We start from the raw sequence: 23,147 nt of genomic DNA, 5'->3' as shown, positions 1-23,147 counted from the left end.
TAGCATCCTCCTCGCAGCTCACACTGCCACCCAACTTAGTGTCATCCGCAAATTTGGAGAGACTACATTTAATCCCCTCGTCTAAATCATTAATGTACAGTGTAAACAGCTGGGGCCCCAGCACAGAACCTTGCGGTACCCCACTAGTCACTGCCTGCCATTCTGAAAAGTACCCATTTACTCCTACTCTTTGCTTCCTGTCTGACAACCAGTTCTCAATCCATGTCAGCACACTACCCCCAATCCCATGTGCTTTAACTTTGCACATTAATCTCTTGTGTGGGACCTTGTCGAAAGCCTTCTGAAAGTCCAAATATACCACATCAACTGGTTCTCCCTTGTCCACTCTACTGGAAACATCCTCAAAAAATTCCAGAAGATTTGTCAAGCATGATTTCCCTTTCACAAATCCATGCTGACTTGGACCTATCATATTACCTCTTTCCAAATGCACTGCTATGACATCCTTAATAACTGATTCCATCATTTTACCCACGACCGATGTCAGGCTGACCGGTCTATAATTCCCTGTTTTCTCTCTCCCTCCTTTTTTAAGAAGTGGAGTTACCTCCCTGCTTTTGTACTCCATCCCTCTTGCAATGAAGGCCAACATTCCATTCGCCTTCCTGATTATCTGCTGCCCCTGCAAACTAATTTTTTGGGATTCATGCACAAGGACCCCCAGGTCCCTCTGCACCGCAGCATGTTGTAATTTCTCCCCATTCAAATAGTATTCCCTTTTTTGTTTTTTTTCACCCAAGGTGGATGACCTCACACTTTCCGACATTGTATTCCATCTGCCAAACCTTAGCCCATTCGCTTAACCTATCTAAATCTCTTTGCAGCCCCTCTGTGTCCTCTACACAACCCGCTTTCCCACTAATTTTTGTGCCATCTACAAATTTTGTTACACTACACTCTGTCCCCTCTTCCAGGTCATCTATGTATATTGTAAACAGTTGTGGTCCCAGCACCGATCCCTGTGGCACACCACTAACCACCGATTTCCAACCCGAAAAGGACCCATTTATCCCGACTCTCTGCTTTTTGTTCGCCAGCCAATTCTCTATCCATGCTAATACATTTCCACTGACCCCGCGTACCTTTATCTTCTGCAGTAACCTTTTGTGTGGCACCTTATCGAATGCCTTTTGAAAATCTAAATACACCACAGCCATCGGTACACCTCTATCCACCATGCTCGTTATATCCTCAAAGAATTCCAGTAAATTAGTTAAACATGATTTCCCCTTAAATTTGATTGCACTATTCCTATCTAGATGTTCCGCTATTTCTTCCTTCATGATAGTTTCAAGCATTTTCCCCACTACAGATGTTAAACTAACCGGCCTATAGTTACCTGCCTTTTGTCTGCCCCTTTTTTAAACAAAGGCGTTATATTAGCTGCTTTCCAATCCGCTCGTACCTCCCCAGAGTCCAGAGAATTTTGGTAGATTATAACGAATTCATCTGCTATAACTTCCGCCATCTCTTTTAATACCCTGGGATGCATTTCATCAGGACCAGGGGACTTGTCTACCTTGAGTCCCATTAGCCTGTCCAGCACTACCCCCCTAGTGATAGTGATTGTCTCCAGGTCCTCCCTTCCCACATTCCTGTGACCAGCAATTTCTGGCATGGTTTCTGTGTCTTCCACTGTGAAGACCGAAGCAAAATAATTGTTTAAGGTCTCAGCCATTTCCACATTTCCCATTATTAAATCCCCCTTCTCATCTTCTAAGGGACCAACATTTACTTTAGTCACTCTTTTCCGTTTTATATATCTGTAAAAGCTTTTACTATCCGTTTTTATGTTTTGCGCAAGTTTACCTTCGTAATTTATCTTTCCTTTCTTTATTGCTTTCTTAGTCATTCTTTGCTGTCGTTTAAAATTTTCCCAATCACCTTGGCCACCTTATACGCATTGGTTTTTAATTTGATACTCTCCTTAATTTCTCTGGTTATCCACGGCTGGTTATCCCTTCTCTTACCGCCCTTCTTTTTCACTGGAATATATTTTTGTTGAGCACTAAGAAAGAGCTCCTTAAAAGTCCTCCACTGTTCCTCAATTGTGTCACCGTTTAGTCTGTGTTTCCAGTCTACTTTAGCCAACTCTGCCCTCATCCCACTGTAGTCCCCTTTGTTTAAGCATTGTATGCTCGTTTGAGACACTACTTCCTCACCCTCAATCTGTATTACAAATTCAACCATACTGTGATCACTCATTCCGAGAGGATCTTTTACTAGGAGATCGTTTATTATTCCTGTCTCATTACACAGGACCAGATCTAAGATAGCTTGCTCCCTTGTAGGTTCTGTAACATACTGTTCTAAGAAACAATCCCGTATGCATTCTATGAATTCCTCCTCCAGGCTACCCCGTGCGATTTGAGTTGACCAATCGATATGTAGGTTAAAATCCCCCATGATTACTGCCGTTCCTTTTTCACATGCCTCCATTATTTCCTTGATTATTGCCCGCCCCACCGTGAAGTTATTATTTGGGGGCCTATAAACTACTCCCACCAGTGACTTTTTCCCCTTACTATCTCTAATCTCCACCCACAATGATTCAACATTTTGTTCATTAGAGCCAATATCGTCTCTCACAACTGCCCTGATATCATTCTTTATTAACAGAGCTACCCCACCTCCTTTCCCTTCTTGTCTATTTTTCCGAATCGTCAGATACCCCTGTATGTTTAATTCCCAGTCTTGGCCACCCTGCAACCATGTTTCTGTAATGGCCACCAAATCATACCCATTTGTAATGTTTTGTGCTGTCAACTCATTTACTTTATTTCGAATGCTGCGTGCGTTTAGGTAGAGTGTTTTAATACTAGTTTTTAATCCATGATTTTTAGTTTTGACCCCTTCTGTAGCCCCTTTACATTCAGTGGCCCTTTTTGTTTTTTGCCTTGGGTTTCTCTTCCCTCCACTTTTACTCATCTCCTTTCTGTCTTTTGCTTTTGTCTCCTTTTTGTTTCCCTCTGTCTCCCTGCATTGGTTCCCATCCCTCTGTCACATTAGTTTAACTCCTCCCCAACAGCACTAGCAAACACTCCCCCTAGCACATTGGTTCCGGTCCTGCCCAGGTGCAGACCGTCCAGTTTGTACTGGTCCCACCTCCCCCAGGACCGGTTCCAATGCCCCAGGAATTTGAACCCCTCCCTGCTGCACCACTGCTCAAGCCACGTCTGAGCTATCCTGCGATTCCTACTCTGACTAGCACGTGGCACTGGTAGCAATCCTGAGACTACTACTTTTGAGGTCCTACGTTTTAATTTAGCTCCTAGCTCCTTAAATTCATGTCGTAGGACCTCATCCCTTTTTTTACATATATCGTCGAGTCGCAGACACTTTCCGCACATGTAGTCGCCCTGAACCAAAAGGTCCAGAAACTCCACATACTGCAGCAGCAACACATCTCCTGTTTTCCCATTATTTAATTTAATTAATTAGTTTAGTGTTAATCAAAGTATTTACCTTATATAGTTTATTAAATTAGTTAAATAAATAAAGGTTAGTTTTAGAATTTAGTTATATGCTATATGTTAATTTAAAATAAAAACTTAGCCCACAATCACTACCAATTATTTACCTGCCTTACCCGTGATGTCATACTGCAGAGTTCTCCCCACCCAGAGCCATGCGATCTCCTGGGAGAGGCAAAAAAAACAGATAAAAATCCAGGCCAATTGGGGAAAGAAATCTGGGAAAATTCCTCTCCGCCCCTACCAGGCGATCGGAACTAGTCCAGGAGATCACACTGGCCGTATGCTGTGGTCTGCTGTGGCTTTGATCCCCACTCTCAGACCTTGGTCTGCTCCCGCTCAGGTACACCGCCACTCTGCCGAAAAAGTTAGGGAAAACAAGGCAAAGCCACACCTCCTGTCCCCACTTCACCGAACTCTCCCACTTACCAAACACTCAGGTTTCCCACTCTGAGCTGCTGCATTATGTGCACCAGCCCTCGGTTTTTAAACTGCTTATGGCTCAGATAAGTCACCACTAGTCAGCTGTTTCAAGAACCGGTTAGCTACTTAGCTAACTACTGGAGAGCTCGCTAGTTTGTCTCTGCTTAAGCCTGAAAGAATCCTAAATATTTAACTGTTAATCTTACTTAGAAGCTACTAGCAATTGCCACCCGCAATTAACACCAGCCTCCAAATGGTTTAAAAAAGATTAACCCTTAAAACTCTCCCACTTACCAAACTCTGTGCTGCAGCACTCTCCATCACCATCATACCTCCCTCTGAAGTGCAAAAACCTGGGACATAAAAGAAATGTCTTATCCTAATGTTTCCCCAAAGGCAGAAAACTTTGACTCACCCTGTTTTCTATGCTCATTTGCTTGTGACTCTCCTGCTCCAGTAACTGCACCAGCTGAGTGATCTGCTTTTGCAGGTCTGTGATCAGCTGCTCTCTGATAAGCACAAGATTCAAACATTACAGAGATATCACATTTAATCAGGGCTCTGGAATTCAATATGGTTTGGATCTGAAATTTAAGCGCCAAACGGAAAGTGAGCTGAACATAGAAACAGTAGTCGGCCAAGCCTGTTCCGCCAGAGGTCAGACCTGTTTCACCTAGACCACACTGACATATGGAGCGTGACACAAGAGGTGCAAGGAAAGGAAGATAGGATAAGAAGGACTAAAAATAATTGACTTTGCCCAATAGTAAAGCAGGTTAAGCGAGTGAGAAGTTGAGTCATACAATCCAACAAGGTAATAGGTTCAATACTTGGTCTATGCTAAGTCCCAATCCAGGAACTTGAGCACATAAAAAAAAATCTAGGCCGACACTCCAGTGCAGTGCTGAGGGAGTGCTGCACTGTCAGAGGTGTTGTCTTTCAGATGAGACGTTAAACCGAGGCCCCGTTTGACATCTCAGGTGGACGTAAAAGATCCCATAGCACTATTTCAAAGAAGAGCAAGGGAGTTCTCCCTCGTGTCCTGGCCAATATTTATCCCTCATTGAACATAACAAAGACAGATTATCTGTTCATTATCACATTGCTATTTGTGGGAGTTTGCTGAGCGCAAGTTGGCTGCTGCATTTCCCACATTACAACAGTGACTTCACTTCAAAAGTACTTCATTGGCTGTGAAGTGTTTTGTCCAATGGTCATGAATGGTGCTATATAAATGCAAGTCTTTCTTTTCTTTTTACGCTGAGTTAGCTGATCCCGGCAAAAGGCTGAAATTGGCCCTTGCATTAGTGAGGGGGAATGTCGGCCAGGGTTCCTACTCTTGATCTATTTGAAACAACTTGCATTTCTATAGCTCCTTTAACATCGTAAAATGTCCCGCGACACTTCACAGGAGCCTTGTCAGACAAAGATTGACACCGAGCCATAGAGACATTAGGACAGCTTGGTGAAAGAGGTCGGTTTTAAGGAGTGTCTTAAAGGAGGAGACACAGGGAGGTTTAGGGAAGGATTTCTAGAGCTATATGGCCTGGACAGCTGAAGGCACGGCCAGGACAGGATATCGGACAAGCATTCTGACAACACAGAGGCAATAGTTGGGTTGAGAGAGGTGATGGTTACTTTGTATGAATAAAGAGTCTGACTAGATACTGTGAGCTCAAAGTAAAGTGTGACCGTAATCTTTTATTGCAGGTCTCCAGAGTGCCTCTCCAGCCTGTGAGGCCTCCTTAAGTACAGGTGCTCCCAAGGGATTGTGGGATCCCTTGGGACTCCAGGGATAAACTCTGGTGGCTACACAAGGTATATACAGGTTTACACATATATAACACACTCCTTCCCAAAGTCAATAGTGTAACTATTTACAAGGTGAGTCGATCTGAGGTCTTTCATTCCCTGGATGATCGTCTCAATGTAAATGCTGGTTTTGGTGAATCGCTTGTTGGGCCCTTGCTGGGCTGCTGTGCAGCTGTCCTTGCTGGGATGCCTGGTGTAGTGAGTCCTGCTGGGCTGCTGCGGGTGATGGCTTCTGCTTTGTGGTCAACCGCGGTGTCGGTTGCCACTGGTGTGTATGTTGGGGGTCAAAGAAGGTAGGGTCCAATGTGGGTTGCTCTGGATAGTCCGTAAATCTGAGTTTGATTTGGTCCAAGTGTTTCCGGTGGGTGAGTCCATTTGAAAGAGTCCATTCGAAACACCCTACTCCCCTCTTTGGCCACAGCGGTGCCGGGAAGCCACTTCGGACCTTGTCCATAGTTCAACACAAATACAGAATCATTGATTTAAATTTCGTTTGACACATTTGCGCTATCATGATATGTACTTTGTTGAAGCCACCTGCTCTCTACCTGTTCATGTAGATCAGGGTGAACTAACGAGAGCCTTGTCCTTTTCATGAGCAGTTCAACGGGTGGAATCCCACTGAGCGAGTGGGGTCTCGTACGGAAGCTAAGCAGGACTCGGGATAGGCGAGTCTGCAGTGAGCCTTCAGTTACCCTCTTCAAGCTCTGCTTGATGGTTTGCACTGGTCTCTCTGCCTGACCATTGGATGCTGGTTTGAACAGGGCAGATGTAACATGTTTGATCCCATTACGAGTCAAGAACTCTTTGAACTTGGCACTGGTGAAACATGGCCCGTTGTCATTCACAAGGACATCAGGCAGGCCGTGCATGGCAAACATGGCCTGCAGGCTTTCAGTGGTGGCAGCGGACATGCTTGCCGACATTATCTCACATTCAATCCATTTGGAGTAAGCATCTACAATCACTAGGAACATTTTACCCAAAAACGGGCCTGCATAGTCTACGTGGACCCTGGACCACGGTTTGGAGGGCCACGACCATAAACTTAGTGACGCCTCCCTGGGTGCATTGCTTAACTGCGAGCATGTGTTACATTTGTGCACGCAGGACTCTAAGTCCGCATCGATACCGGGCCACCACACGTGAGATCTGGCTATCACTTTCATCATTACAATGCCTGGATGAATACTGTGGAGATCACTGATGAAAGTGTCCCTGTCCTTCTTGGGGACCACTACCCGATTACCCCTCAGAAGGCAGTGTGCCTGAATGGACATTTCATCTTTGCGCCGCTGGTACGGCTTTATCTCTTCCTGCATTTCCACTGGGACACTGGACCAGCTCCCGTGAAGCACATCATTTTTTACTAGGGACAGTAAGGGGTCCTGGCTCATCCAGGTTCTAATCTGTTGGGCTGTGATGGGTGATTTCTCACTCTTGCTGACTAAATCTGCGGGCTGTGCCATTTCCACCCCCCGTGGTGGGCAATGGCAGCCTACTGAGAGTATTGGCAGTTTTCTGTGCCTGGCCTGTGGCGGATGGCATAGTTGTATGCGGACAACGTGAGCGCCCATCTTTGGATGCGGGCTGATGCATTCGTATTTATCCCCTTACTTGCGGAAAAAAGTGATATCAGTGGCTTATTGGTCAGTTGCCAATTCAAATTTGAGCCCAAACAGATATTAATGCATTTTCTTTACCCCATAAACAGATGCTAACGCTTCTTTTTCAATCATGCTGTAGGCTCTCTCAGACTTCTGGATGCATAAGCAACCGGTTACAATTTCCTAGATTCATTAGCTTGTTGCAATATACACCCGACGCCGTATGATGATGCGTCACATGCTCAAACAAATTGCTTGTGTTGGATCATACAACACAAGCAATTTGTTTGAGCATAACAATGTTCTAGCTTTTACAAAGGCATTTTCTTGGCTTTTGCCCCATACCCATTCGTCTCCTTTACGCAGTAAGACGTGCAGTGGTTCTAACAGTGTGCTGAGACCCGGTAAGAAGTTACCAAAATAGTTCAGGAGTCCTAGAAACGACCGCAGCTGTGTCACATTCTGTGGCCTCGGTGTGTTCTCGATTGCCTCCGTCTTCGAATCGGTGGGCCTGATACCGTCCGCCGCGATTCTTCTCCCCAGGAAGTCCACTTCAGGTGCCAGGAAAACGCACTTCGAGCGTTTTAACCTGAACCCAACGCAGTTGAGTCAACTAAGCAACTCCTCCAGGTTCTGCAAATGCTCGACTGTGTCCCGACCTGTAACCAAGATGTTGTCTTGGAAGACCATCATGCGCGGGACCGACTTCAGTAAGCTTTCCATGTTTCTCTGGAATATTGCCGCGGCTGATCGAATTCCAAACAGGCATCTGTTGTAGATGAAGAAACCTTTGTGCGTGTTGATGCAGGTGAGACCCTTCGATGATTCTTCCAGCTCCTGTGTCATGTAGGCCGAGGTTAAGTCCAGCTTCGTGAACGTCTTTCCTCCCGCCAGCGTAGCAAAAAGGTTGTCAGCCTTTGGTAGTGGGTATTGATCCTGCAGGGAGAAACGATTGATAGTTACTTTGTAATCACCACAGATTCTGACGGTGCCATCTCCCTTGAGGACTGGAACAATCGGACTGGCCCACTCGTTGAATTCGATTGGCGAAATGATGCCTTCTCGTTGCAGCCGGTCTAGCTCGATCTCTACCCTTTCTCTCATCATGTATGGTACTGCTCTCGCCTTGTGATGGATGGGTCGCGCTCCCGGAATTAGGTGGATCTGCACTTTTGCTCCTTGGAACTTCCCGTTGCCTGGTTCGAAAAGCGAAGGGAACTTGTTTAAGACCTGGGCACACGAAGTGTCGTTAGCGGACAAGAGCACTCGGACGTCGTCCCAGTTCCAGCGTATCTTTCCCAGCCAGCTTCTACCGAGCAGCGTGTGACCATCGCCCGGTACCACCCAGACTGGGTAGCTTGTGCACCGCTCCATCATAGGAGACCTTTACAGTAGCACTGCCGATTATGGGAATCAGTTCCTTTGTGCAAGTTCTCAGTTTTGTGCGAATGGGAGTCAAGACTGGCCTTGAGGCCTTGCTGCACCACAATTTATCGAAAGTCTTTTTGCTCATAATGGACTGGCTCGCGCCTGTGTCCAGCTCGATTGACACTGGGAGTCCATTTAATTCAACCTTCAGTATTATCGGGGGACACTTTGTCGTAAATGTATGCACCCCATATACCTCTGCCTCTTCGGTCTGAGGCTCTGGTTCGCCGTGATCTGCTGTGGATCTGTCCTCCTCTGCAGGATTAACAGGGTTTGCAGCTCGCCTGCACATATATTGGAGGTGTCCCATTGTTCCACAGCCCTTGCAAACGTATCCTTTGAAGCGGCAAGAATGGAAACGATGATCACCCCCGCAGCACAAACAAGGTGTTAATGGACTTCCATTCACCCTTGATGGTGGTCTCTGAGACATCTGCGGACATGCAGCTGCAGGAATGTGGGGCCTGCCCTGTACGATGCGATTTGAAAACAACGTCACTTTGTTCACAATACTTGTAGCAGCACTCGTTTGCTGAAAGATTTGCTTAGTATTGTCACTGGTGCAATGAATGCCTGGGCTATCGCTATGGCTTTACTCAAGGTTGGGGTCTCTACAGTCAAAAGTTTGCGATGCACCACTTCATGGCCAATGCCAAGTACGAAAAAGTCTCTGAGCATGTGCTCTAAATGTCTTTCAAATTCGCAATGTCCTGCAAGGCGACTTAGCTCGGCGATATAAGTCGCCACTTCTTGGCCTTCAGACCTTTCGTAGGTGTCGAACCGGTACCTTGCCATCAGAACGCTTTCCTTCGGGTTCAGATGCTCCCCGACCAGTGTGCACAAATCATTGTACGATTTCTCTGTGGGTTTCGCTGGGGCAAGCAGACTTTTCATGAGGCCATACATTGGTGAGGAGAATCGCCCTTCGTTTGGCAGTGTTTGCTTCTCCTTCCAGCTCGTTGGCCACAAAGTATTGGTGGAGTCGCTCCACGAAGGTTTCCCAATCATCTCCCTCCGAAAATTTCTCCAGGGTGCCCACTATTCTCTGCATCGTTGGGTTCGTCATCTGTATCTCGTTGCCAGTTGTTCTGTATGAACAAATAGTCTGACTAGATACTCAAAGTAAAGTGTGACTGTAGTCTTTTATTGCAGGTCTCCAGAGTGGCTCTCCAGCCTGTGAGGTCTCCTTAAGTACCAGTGCTCCCAAGGGATTGTGGGATCCCTTGGGACTCCAGGGCATGAGCTATACAAGGTATATACAGTTTTAGACATATATAACAACGGTGAGGTAGAGCTGAGTGTGGTCAGCTTAGGAAGCAGTTAATCCCTTATGGGGGAGTGGGGTAAGTGCAAACATCATAGAATTGTAGGGGAGGATGAAAACCCCCTCATTTTACCCAGAAGGAAAAGGGCTGTGGGATCAGTCTGTGCTGTGAATTGAAACCGATACAGTTCGACCGTGGCAGAGCAGTGATTGGACGGAGGAGGACACCGGAGGGCCAATGGTGAGACAGAGTCAGCCCGAAGCATGGGGCTTTCAAGCCAATGGGAGAGCACTTGCTCAAACTGTGGGACTGACTCACAGCCATTATCGGACTATTGTCTTCCCCATGTTTACACTATGGAAGGAAATTATGCAGATCTTCAGAAAACTAGGGAACCCAAAACAACCCAAGGGCCTACACAATGGCTACAGGAGGCCAACGCAATCAACACCTACTCAAACCTTGAGTAGGTTAACATCAGTGGAAAAAACCCGCAATAATCTAAAACTGCTGCATTTTTCAAAATCACAAAGCCCACCAATGGGAAGAATCGATTTCAGCAGGAGAGGCGGACTGGATAATCTGGCTATAAAAAGGGGTTTCTGACGTAGTGTGGGTGGTTCCCTGCCCTCGTCATCCAACAACCAACAAGACTCTCGACACTGAAGGAAAACCAGTGTCCGAAGACACCGAAGATAGAAGAAACAAACCACTAGACTGCAGAAGGCACAGTAGTGAGTATAACCTCTGGTCCCCAGAACTCCCAACTCAGTTAGGCCAGGAAAGGTGGGAGGTTGGGCATTGTACTGCTAAACTTGTGTAAAGATTTTCGTTGTGTCCGTTTAGTGGGATTTCGGGGGATTGTTTTGTTGGTGTATTGCTGTTTGTTGAGATACACCTTGTCAAATAAATTAGAAGCCTAAAGTTCCTCTTGGAATCACCTTGTCTCAGTTCTATTGTATTACATCTCCTGATCGTGAGTCTTATGTCAGAACAGAGTAAGGGAAGCTAGGAGCGCCTCGAAAATGCTCAACTGTGTGTCACAGGCTAGAGAAGAAGGGGTTAGGAGTGTTTGACACTCACAGGTGCCTCACAGGCTAGGCATAAGCTGTGGGGACGCACTAGTCTCAAAACCCCCTTCATAAGCTGTGGACACAGTCTCTCCAGGGGTGCTCTTGCAGCACTCAGGGTACCTGACAGGCCAGGCATAAGCTGTGAGGGCAGAAGCCCAGAGAGCGACACCCAAGGCTCCCTGAAAACCCCTTACAGAACATGGTGACCGCGGCAGGACATAAGCAAACAGGAGATGTTAATATAACAGATGAGGTGATAAGAGAGGAAACTAAAATGGAGGAGAGAATTTCCTCATACATTTTTGGCAAGGTGAACCTCACCAAACCTTGGGTGCAAGCCCTCACTCGGGCAGAGCGCCCAGTGGATGCTGCTGCCCAGTGGACAGCAGGGAAGGACCACACCGCAGGGTGGAAAAGGCCATCTGGCTTATCTGCTTCACCCGCCAAGTCCGAAAGCTTGACCAGCGGGTGAAGGACTTGGAACAGAGTCTTCAGAAATCAGAGGAGCTCTCTGCTGTCCTGGCTGTGGTTGGGGACAACCTGCTGGCCGAATTAGCTGAAGAGCAGCAAGGGAAGAGGCAGTTGGAGGAGATCTTCCGAAATAGCCGGGACTATCTTCAGTGTCAGGTCACTGAGGCCAAGGGTAGTGAGGGGTCCCTCCGGGAACAGAACTCTCGGTACACCCAGAAAATTTGGGAACTAGAGAATAAATTAAAAGACGTACAGGCAGCCTATAAAGTGGCCAGTAGCAGTGAGTTTGCAGATCACGGTCCCTGCCAGGAGAGAATTAAAACTCTCACCCACGCTCTATCCCAGGCAAAGGGGATGGTCGCCCTGAGAGGACCCGGAGGGTCCACAGGGGACAAAGGAGTGTATTGGGGGGTAGAGGAGAATCCAAAGGCAAGAGACGCCCGACCACCTCCTGAGGCACCGGTGATTTGTCCGGTGGGGTACCAGGAGGAACGGGGCGCGCAGGTAGTAGCATACCCAGGGCTGGGGGCAGGACCAAGGTGTCCCGCTTGGCAGCAGGGATGTGAGGCTCCCGTCGAGGGTCAGTTAAGGGCTGGATCAGGCGACCAGGCACTGTCTGCTGCACCGGGTATGGTGGGACAGCCAGAGGTAGAGGGACCAGCGCAGAAAGATCCTGAACAAGGGTGGATGTGCCCGGTCAGGCAGCGCAAGTACGGTCCTCCACAGGGAGGTGGCCAAGGTTGGGGAGCGCTGGAGAGCGACTTTATTATTCCCCAAGGAGTTCAATCATTCAGGGCCATGGTGGCCCATTTGGCCAAACTCACTCGCAGCGGGGAGCCATCTATCCACTTCATGGAGGTGATGCAGGCAGGGGAAATTAATGGGTGCGACGAGGAAGAGACAGCCAAGCTGCTGCTCTTCTCTCTGGACAGCAAATTGTACCAGGCCCTACCGGCAGAATGCCGGAGGGGACAGCGTACATTTACTGAGGTCCAGAGGGCCGTCCTTGAGGCTATGGGCTTCGATGATGGCAGTCCTTTCGAACGGGTCGAAAGGACAAGGCAGCTCGCAGGGGAAACCCCGCAGGCGTTTGCGGACAGGCTGTGGGTGGTATACCACGCAGCCTGTGGGGAGCTCCTCGACTGGGCAAATCTTTCTGCAGTACAGACTGGCCACTGGCTGAGGATGCTGGTGGCAAACTGCTTGCCCCGGCTCAAGGCTAGGGCAGAACTGTGGTTTGATTCCCGGGACCCCAACCTCACCGAGAAAGCAGTGGTCAGGCAACTGGCACTGGTCCAACGGAATGGAGGAGAGGAGGAGGAGAAAACCTCCAAAGGTCGGGTAAATGCAGTAAAACCCAACTCGATTCCCAAAAGGGAATGGCACCAGGAGGCTGGCCGCTCGATTGATGAGGGAGTGAGCTACGGGTGCGGGAAAGTTGGGCATTTTAAAAGGGATTGCAGGAGCCCAGTAAAGAGATATGGGGGGGGAACTCCTTCAGGAGCCGCCCAGAGTGGGGGAGGCAGAGGGAGCTCCTCACCATCCCTTGATGAGATAGTAGCTGCAGTGAGGACAGCGCTGGAGGGGACAGGGAAGGTAGCCACGGCAATAGGCAGGGAAGCACCAGCAACCCTGCCAGTACAGAGGCCGTGACTAGCCCAGACCCAGCCTGCATACCTGTGCCCACTAGAATACGACCCCTGGGGACGACCCTGGGTCAAGATGGAGGTTGAGGGTGTATTGGGTACTTACCTTTTGGACACTGGTGCTTCCAGCACGATAGTCCATTCGGAGGACTCCGCAACCTCACCTCTATCAAACGGGGTGCCGTATCAACTAGTTGGGTTCACAGGAAATGAGAAGGCTGGGTTTTTCTCAGTCCCGCTCGCAATTCGTTTAGGAGCACTCCAAACACAATGGAAGTGCGTCCTGATGAACTGGGAGCAGGTGGGAAAAGGGATCTTGGGGGCTGATTTCATCATCGCTCGCCAGATCCTAGTAGATTTGAGGAATCACTGTCTATGGGGCACAGTGGGCACAGGAGCAGAGGGAGAAGTCATGGTTATTGATAAGAAACAAGGGAAAAGGGACTCTGTGTACAATGAAGCCAAAAGGGGGCTTACGACCTGGAGGTTCTGGTCGGTAACACCCCGGCCGAGTACCGGGCCTATGTGCAAACAAATTTTGCAGCATTTGCCACCCATAAACACGATTGTGGGAGAGTCACAGGAGTGGAGGTTAGAATAGATGGGGATCCCATAACCCGCCCGCAAAAGCAGTATGGCTTTCCCCGAGAGGCAGAAGCAGACTTGGAGACAGCTTTAAGCTCGCTTGTCGAGCAGGGTGTTTTGAGACCCATAGCCACCCATGTCAACTCCCCGCTTTGGCCGGTTAGGAAACTGGACAATTCTTGGAGGGCTACGGTGGATTATAGGGTGCTCAATAAAAACATCCCAGCTTGTGCCCCCACAGTAGCGCCGGTTGCGGATCTGATAGGGGAAATCTCTGCATCCGCAACCACGTTCACAGTGTTGGACATATCCAACGGGTTCTAGTCTATCCCTGTACGGAAGGAAGACCAGTACAAGTTTGCCTTCACCTTCCGGGAACAGCAGTATACATGGAGCTGCCTCCCACAGGGATTTCATAATAGTCCCAGCATCTTTCGCCAATGCATGGTGAACTACTTAAAAGGCTTCAGCCAACCACACCAGCTGGTCCAGTATGTGGATGACCTGCTGCTGTTCACAGACAGCAGTGAGGAACACGGTCCACTGCTGGCCGAACTGCTGGTCTTACTGAAGGAAGGGGGTTTTAAAGTTAACCCCAAGAAAGCCCAGATAGGTCTAGGAGAGGTAAAATTCCTGGGCCTGACGATAAGGGCAGGAGAAAGGGCCATTGATGAGGCTAGAAGAAAGGCAGTGCAAGAACTCACTGTCCCTAGGGATGTGTCGGGGGTAAGGTCTTTCCTGGGAATCACTGGCTACTGTAGGGACTTCATCGAGGACAATGCAGCCACTGCCGCCCCTCTGCTCAGACTCCGACACAAGGGGGTCGAGTGGGAATGGGACGAGGGCTGTGAGGCAGCATTTGTCCGTCTTGAGAGACCTGCAGGTAGCACCAGCCCTAGGGGCAATTGATGGGGGGGAGGAATTCTTCCTGGAGGTGGCAGCCAGTGGCAACAGCTTAAATGCAGTGTTGCTCCAGGGGCGAAACGGTCAGCTGAGACCAGTGGTGTACTCCTCCAGGGTCCTCACGGAGGTAGAAAAGGGATACTCCAATTGTGAGAGGCACTTGCTTGCCACCCACTGGGCAGTAAAGAGAGCTCAGATCTTTACCAGAATATCCCCCATTACGCTCCTCACCCATCATACCCCGACGCAGATGCTGTTGGACGGGAGGATTAAGGACGGGACAGTGAGCAGTGCTAGAATCACTCGCTGGACCCTCCTCCTCTCCCAAATGACTTTAAAGATCAAGGGCCTCTGCGAGCCCAGGCTCGCAGCAAATTTAATCTATCCAGGGCAGCCACATAGATGCTCTGTGGAGGGGGTATGGGACATCAACTTTGGATTTCGGGCAGGGATACATCCCACAGGCCATGAGATCTACATTGATGGCTCCAGTTCAGTGTCCGCGGGTACAAGACTCACGGGCTGCGGAGTTTGGAATCCCAAGGCAGGGATTGCCTTGGCTCTTAAACTCCTATGCACCCTGAGCACCCAGCAGGCGGAACTCTCAGCGGTGATGTGTGTGGTCACACACCCCGAGGAATTCCCTACCCCATACACGATTTGCTCGGACAGCATGTTCACTTGCAATTCGTGTACAGAGTATCTGCGATTTGGTCATGCCGGGGGTACACCTCTGCGGATGGGAAGCCCCTTATGACCAAACCCCTGCTAGAAAAGATCGTGGCTGCAGTGGGAGAAACCGGAGATGTATATATCCATAAGGTAAAGGCCCACTCCAAAACTGAGCCACGGGGGGAAGGTAACCAGCAGGCAGACCTGCTGGCAAGGGAAGGTGCTCGTACAGGTCGCCCATGGGACCCATACGAGGCAGGCAGGTTAGGAGCAGCAAGAAGCAAGCCAAGGATACAAGGGAGCGTAGGGGCGGCTGCGGCCCCGGACCTTAAAGTAGCCCAGATGCAGGATCCGGTCCTGAAGGCTGCCTTGGCTGCTATAAAAAAGGGGGAAAAGGCAGAGGGCCCATACAGTGCTGCAGATATTGCTGTGCGGGAAGGCATGTTGTTTAAAGGAGACAAATGGGTAGTTCCGCCACAACACCAGAGGTAATTCCTTCAGCTTGCCCATGAGGGCCTAGGTGCGGGACACCCTGGGCCGGAATCTACCTGGCAACGGGTAGAAAAGGCAGGGTGGTGGCCAGGCCTCCGGGAAGACGTCCGCAACTTCTGTGCGGGCTGTCTGGTTTGCGCTGCAAACAACCCAGACCCTCAGAAAAGGAAAGTATCTATGGGACACGTCAGACGGGTAGAGGGACCATGGCAGTCGATCCAGATCGACTACATCGGACCCCTACCGGCCACCCAGGGAGGTTATAAATACTGCCTCGTCCTGGTGCATGTGTTTTCCAAGTGGGTGGAAGCCTTCCCTTGCCGAACAGCTACCGCGGTGGGGACTGTAAAAATCCTGGTGAGGGAGGTGTTCTCTCGGTGGGGTCTACCTCAAATCGTGGAGTCCGACCGGGGAAGCCACTTCACCAGCCAGGTGATGCAGGCCACCCTAAAGGTGCTGGGGATAAGAGCCAAATGGCATGTTGCCTACAACCCTCAGTCCTCAGGCCCCATAGAACGCCTGAACCGGACCCTAAAGGAAAGACTGCGCAAGGAGACGGGAGACTCACCGAACAAGTGGGTGGAGGTCTTACCGTTGGTCCTCATGGGAATCCGGGCCAGTCAGTCAAAGAGCACAGGGTACTCACCCCATGAGCTGATGACTGGCCGGATCATGAGAACACCAGTGCACGTGTTGGCGCCGGTTCTCACCGAAGGGCAGCTTCGAGAGGTGAACCGGGACCGCTTCGTCAGGAATCTGTTTGAACAGCTTCAACAGATTCACTGGCAGGCGGCCAACAACATGGTAAACAGCACCGTGCCAATCGGCTGCTGCTGGAACCCCGTAGTCACCATGATTGGGAGGTGGGCAACCAGGTGATGGTGAGAAGCTTCGCCCGGGTCGGGGTATTTGAACCACTGTATATGGGACCATACAGCATAGTCGACAAGGCTAGCCCTATGGTCTATGCGGTTCGATTGCCTCGCCGGGTGAAGTGGTATCACATTAATCAGTGTAAATTGTTTGACCCCAAAAAAGGTAAAAAAACAGAGGGGATGAGTAAGGGAAGGGAATCAGGCACTGGGGGAAGAACAGGCCCCGGTGGATTTGGAGGCTCCGGAGGAGGCAGCGGGCCCCGAAGCTCTACAGCCGGGGATGGTTCACTGCTCCAGTAAGGCTATCCCACCACTGGGTAGAGGTTCCCAGCCCACTAACAGAAGTAGGGAGAAAGGCTCTACCATTAGCAAGGTTCAAGGGGAAGCTGAACCTCCCATGGTGGATCAGCTGGGGCTAGCCCAAGAGGTGGAGGAGATAGCATTGCAGCCCATAATGTGGGACTCTGCACTGACAGTAAGGAGGAGTAACAGAGTGCCACAGCCCAGGGCACCGTGGTCCCCTGTTTACTTAGCTCCCCGCCCCAGACCGAGAAGGCGAAAGACAACAGGGAGGGTGCTCTGTTGCACTAGCAAGGGTCTCCCACCGATTATCCGGAGCTCAGGACGGCCATGGAGGGCAGCACAAGACTCATTAAGGGGGACTATACGAGCCCCTCAGCGGAGGGCATCCTGGTCCCCAGGGTACGGTCAGCCGAGTGGTCGACGACGCCTGTACAGTGACAGGATGTAGCCTGGCCACCCGGGGACGGGTGGCGGTGTATATATTTTCCCTTCCTGTTTTGTTACTTTGTGTTGTGTGCATATGTGTTTAGGTAAGGCAGTGACGGTTGGGTACATCATTTTATGTTCGGAACATGTTAAGTGGGCCGAGCCTGGAGAGTTCCTTCAAGGCAAGGCCATGTTCTTCTTGCCTTTCAGATGTCAACACCTCCCTACTGGACGTTAGTGATGCTGTTATCGCTAAGGATCTGCACCGGGCACCGAGGGGACACCGAGGACTCCCTAGTTTTCAGATGCTCCGGGGGCAGAGCGCCGACAGTGACCACAGGAGAAGGGACTCTGGCGGCGGATGGCCGGGTCACCTACTCCCACGAGGGGAGATGGCCTGGGTGGTTGGGATCGAATTCCACCAAGTACTCCAACCATAAAGACTTTACCTACGGAGAGGCCTCCATTCCCTGCCCGGAAATCACTGTGGCCACTTCCAGAGTGAGAGTGACAGAAGGCAGGAAGGTATGCCTAACTTGCCAAGGGGACATACCTCTGGGACGGTGGTGGTGGCTCAGAAAGCTCAAGAGAGACGTGGGAGACCGACACTTGGACTGGGAACGTCTGGATAATGATACCTACCGAACCATCATGGGGTCATCTAGCGGGGTAACGGTGTGCTGGGAGAAATGGTGGGCGTACGACCAAGGAATTTATTTGTGTATGTAGGGATCCACTCACGTGTGTTCAGAGGGGGTCTCCATTGCTTTCTATAGATTTTGGCAGGATGTCGGGGATGGGGTGGTATGGGATCACAGCGGGGAGGCGTGTGTGAACCCCAATCCCCGGGTACCAGTAAACGCCACCGAACTTGTAGTTCGGGAAAGAAAACCCCCACTCACGGCCAAGCCCAGCGTCCCACACAAGTGCCCGACAACAACCAGGGGGCCAGGGAATGGTTTAGTGTTGGTCCCTACCGAGAAACTACTTTATCAGGGGTACACTACGCAGTGGCATCAGTGGTGCTAAACCTGACAGAAGTCCGCCTACCTACGTGGTGTCCCCGGGAAACCAAGCTGTTATACCAGGCTCTGCTGCGGGAGATGTTCCGGCAGTTCTATGAACTGGACTTCGGGGATGTCAAAGTGACAGGCTTGTATAAACAGTGGGATAGGGCCGAACCGGGCAGGCAGAGGCGTGGCACTTTAAATGACATTTTCACGGGGTTTAACACCGGGGCGTCCACCATAAACAGTTTGGATAACATGCAGCTGACCTTCCAGATAAATGGGTTAAAGAATCAGCTGCGCAAAATCCTGGGGGACGAGAATACCGTAGTGGGATCCGCGCTCCACGAAGAGGTGGCAATGACAGTTCACTTAAAGGAGATTATCTCTCAATTGGAGGCACAGGCCAGGGCTGTAAACGCCTTGATTCGGGAGGATAGAAACGCCTCCGATCAAGCTGCCCAAAATGAGGTGTGCGTGCTCTATGGGGCCTGGTTGCTGGGAGAAGGACGGAGTAACCTCGAGGATCTGAGACAGGGACAGGTCCCCTCCTGGATCAGCAACCAGCACTTAGCAGCACTGCACCCTTATGATAATGTTTTGAGTCCTTGCCTACCCGGTACCGGTGGACTGTGGAAAGTCAAACCTAACCATCATGGGTGTGGTGGTCAGGATGCCCGTGATGGGGGCGTCCCCATGACCAGCACCCCTGTACCAAGTGGAGAATGTGGGAGTCATTCGTGGAGGGGTGCATGTTCGATTCCAAGAGGTCCCACCTTATGTCACAATGTGGGAGCACACTGTGACAGGTACAGACCTCTCGGATTGTCGGAGCAGGGGAGCACAGGTAATCCTGTGTTCCCAGCACTTGAACGCTTTTGCAAGGCCACAATGCGGGTTCAGTACTGCTGGGGCAGAGCCTATCAATTGCACAATAGAGGTAATGGCCCCTAACCACATGCCTCCACAGGTAGCATATGTAGGCGGTGGGACATATTGTGTCACCACAAGTGCCCAACGGTATGAACACGGACCGGGAAGGTGGTGTCCAATACCGTACAGCAGCTTTTGCTTTAAACCCAGGGCAGAGGTTCAAGTGGCACACACCAGAATCACACCCATCCCTGAACCTTCCACGATTCACCTCACGGTACAAAACAACCTCAGCCACCTACAACAATATGTCGCCCATTTTGGCTATCCCATTGCCCCACTACCTGAGAAACTTACAGCCCTCCTCCAGGCAGTGGATTTGTCTCAAAAACATTTTTACACCATGGAGTAGAAAACTGAAATTCTAGCAGGGGAGATTGCCCAGATTAAACCCCTAGCATGGTGGGATTTGGGAATACGGGCAGACATACCTGCATGGATCCGGGTGGGATCGCATACCTTAGTAATCGGCCAACTCCTGATTGTAGCTTATCTGCTAGTTACAAATTGTAAGCTCAGGAGAAAAAGAAAAAAAGAAAGCAGTTCCTCAGGCTACTACACAGACAGGAGAGCCGTTGCTAAACACTCAAGGCATGTAAACAAAGCTTGACCGCGACACTTAGGCGGTTTTGTTATTCCCAGGGATGACTGCGTTTTCATACATGGCCCCTGGGGAGTTTGCAGGGCAGGTTTCTTTGTTTTACGGTTAAGACTGAAATGAGACTCAATGTGCAATTGCTGCTGTAACCTTAAGTACATATATGTATATTGCTGTCGTATATTGAAACCTGTTGGATTCTGTGTTTTGTACAGCGCTAAAAGGAATTACGATATATATCAACGGGATCAGTTTAGAATTAAACTGGGAAAAGTTGGGCAATTTGGGAGATCTAGGGTTTTCTCAGCACCCTGAACTTTGACACACTCGAGTGGTGTCTGACTGTGTCAGATGGGGGATTATGTAGGGGAGGACGAAAACCCCCTCATTTTACCCAGAAGGAAAAGGGCTGTGGGATCAGTCTGTGCTGTGAATTGAAACCGATACAGTTCGACCGTGGCAGAGCAGTGATTGGACGGGGGAGGACACCGGAGGGCCAATGGTGGGACAGAGTTAGCCCGAAGCATGGGGCTTTCAAGCCAATGGGAGAGCACTTGCTCAAACTGTGGGACTGACTCACAGCCATTATCGGACTATTGTCTTCCCCATGTTTACACTATGGAAGGAAATTATGCAGATCTTCAGAAAACTAGGGAGCCCAAAACAACCCAAGGGCCTACACAATGGCAACAGGAGGCCAACGCAATCAACACCCACTCAAACCTTGAGTAGGTTAACATCAGTGGAAAAAACCCGCAATAATCTAAAACTGCTGCATTTTTCAAAATCACAAAGCCCACCAATGGGAAGAATCGATTTCAGCAGGAGAGGCGGACTGGATAATCTGGCTATAAAAAGGGGTTTCTGACGTAGTGTGGGTGGTTCCCTGCCCTCGTCATCCAACAACCAACAAGACTCTCGACACTGAAGGAAAACCAGTGTCCGAAGACACCGAAGATAGAAGAAACAAACCACTAGACTGCAGAAGGCACAGTAGTGAGTATAACCTCTGGTCCCCAGAACTCCCAACTCAGTTAGGCCGAAAGGTGGGAGGTTGGGCATTGTACTGCTAAACTTGTGTAAAGATTTTCGTTGTGTCCATTTAGTGGGATTTCGGGGGATTGTTTTGTTGGTGTATTGCTGTTTGTTGAGATACACCTTGTCAAATAAATTAGAAGCCTAAAGTTCCTCTTGGAATCACCTTGTCTCAGTTCTATTGTATTACATCTCCTGATCGTGAGTCTTATGTCAGAACAGAGTAAGGGAAGCTAGGAGCGCCTCGAAAACGCTCAACTGTGTGTCACAGGCTAGAGAAGAAGGGGTTAGGAGTGTTTGACACTCACATGTGCCTCACAGGCTAGGCATAAGCTGTGAGGACGCACGAGTCTCAAAACCCCCTTCATAAGCTGTGGACACAGTCTCTCCAGGGGTGCTCTTGCAGCACTCAGGGTACCTCACAGGCCAGGTATAAGCTGTGAGGGCAAAAGCCCAGAGAGAGACACCCAAGGCACAACAACACTCCCTGAAAACCCCTTACAGAATCGTAGAATCTTACAGCACTGAAGGAGGTTATTCAACCAGTCATGCCTGTGTCAAATCTTTGAAAGAGCTGTCCATTTTAGTGCCACACTCCAGCTTTTTGCCCATAACCCTGCGAATTAGTCCTCTTCAAGTACATGTCCAATTGCTTTCATAAAAGTTCCTGTGGAATTTGATTCAACCACTCTTTCAGGTAGTGTGTTCCAGATCTAAACAACCATCTGTCTGAAGAAATTTCTCCTAATTTCCCCACTAGTTCTTTTGTAAATTATTTAAATCTATGACCACTTATTGCTGACCCACTTGCCACAGGAAATAGTTTCTCCCCTACTTGCTCTATCAATGTCTCTCAGAATTTTATTAAATCTCACCATAATATTTTCTGCTCTAAGGAGAACAATCCCAGCTTCTTCAAGCTCTCCGCATAACTGAATCCCCTCAACCCTGGTCCCACCCTGGTAAACCTCCTCTGTAACCTCACCAGACCCTTCACATCAGGTATGGTGCCCAGAATTGTACACAATGCTCCAGCCGAGGCCTAATCAGAGATTTATAGAGGTTTAGCATAATGTCGATGTTTTTGTGTTCAATGCCCCTAGTTATAAAGCCAAGTGTCCATACGCTTTCTTAACTACCTTATGAACTTGCCCTGCTACCAATGTTCCCCCTCATTTTTTTCTGAGGCCCCTTTAAATGGCTGCACAGCCCACTCACAGTTTTGCGCATGTCCGAAAATTAACATTGGAAAAGCCGGTCCCGGGTTGCTTGTTAACTTCACCCTCTTCAAAATAGTACATTTAGATTATACTGCCTCTGCGTGCTGTTTCCCTCAAAGTGCATCACTTCACACTTTCCCCGCATTAAGTTGCATCAGCCCTGTGTCTGCCCATTTCACTGGTCTGTCTTTGTCCCCCTGAAGTCTGCTACTATCATGCTCACTATTTACTAAGTTGCCAAGTTTTGTGTCATCTGCAAACTTCACAGTTGTACTCTCTATACTCAAGTCCTGGTGAGTTATATATAACAAGAAAAGCAATGGTCCTAATCCCGACCTCTGGGGGACCCCACTGCATACTTCTCTCCAGTCAGAAGACCATCTGTTCACCACAACTCACTGCCCTCTATTCCGCAGCCAATTTTGTACCCAAGTTACCACTGACTCTTTAACTCTATCTGTAGAAAAAAGGAGAGGTTGAAAATAGGAATAAATTCAACTTGGAACTTCAAGTGGGTCTAGGTTTAAGTTGGCCTGCTGTCACGCCGTGAATTATTTTGATGGTCAGGATGACTTATTCTAAATGCACATCAACAGCAATCACTCACGTGTTGTTTTCTGATGCAGGCCTGAAAAATTAGATAAAAATTGAAATTAATGACAGAAAGGAAAGCCTACAGTATCCGTTATAAACACCAATATATGTCATACAAACACTTCCCAAGTACAATTCACTTCCTCAGATTAACCAACACTCATGTTTCTCAATTAAAAATGTTTATTTTTCAATGTTCCAATTTGTAAATGGAGCCCATGACTGTTCACACCCAGAAGTGATGTTCAATCTTTCCCAGGTGCTAATATTGACTCACCTTTTGTC

General features: G+C 49.3%; 1 protein-coding gene across 1 annotated transcript in view; it reads right to left on the bottom strand.

Moving 5' to 3' along the window:
• The window catches only part of LOC139255081 (flagellum-associated coiled-coil domain-containing protein 1-like), a 147,287-nt gene that overhangs the window by 107,656 nt on the left and 16,484 nt on the right, over nt 1-23,147 (bottom strand). The window contains exons 3-6 of the mRNA XM_070873870.1: nt 22,876-22,896; nt 22,034-22,090; nt 16,518-16,627; nt 4,333-4,426 (exon numbers count right to left, since the gene is read on the bottom strand). Of these exons, the coding sequence (XP_070729971.1) occupies nt 4,333-4,426; nt 16,518-16,627; nt 22,034-22,090; nt 22,876-22,896 (282 nt within the window). The remainder of the gene's footprint in view (nt 1-4,332; nt 4,427-16,517; nt 16,628-22,033; nt 22,091-22,875; nt 22,897-23,147) is intronic.

This window comes from Pristiophorus japonicus, chromosome 3 (assembly GCF_044704955.1).
Source record: "Pristiophorus japonicus isolate sPriJap1 chromosome 3, sPriJap1.hap1, whole genome shotgun sequence".
NCBI classification, from domain to species: domain Eukaryota; kingdom Metazoa; phylum Chordata; class Chondrichthyes; family Pristiophoridae; genus Pristiophorus; species Pristiophorus japonicus.
This window is presented reverse-complemented; position numbering and strand designations above follow the sequence as displayed.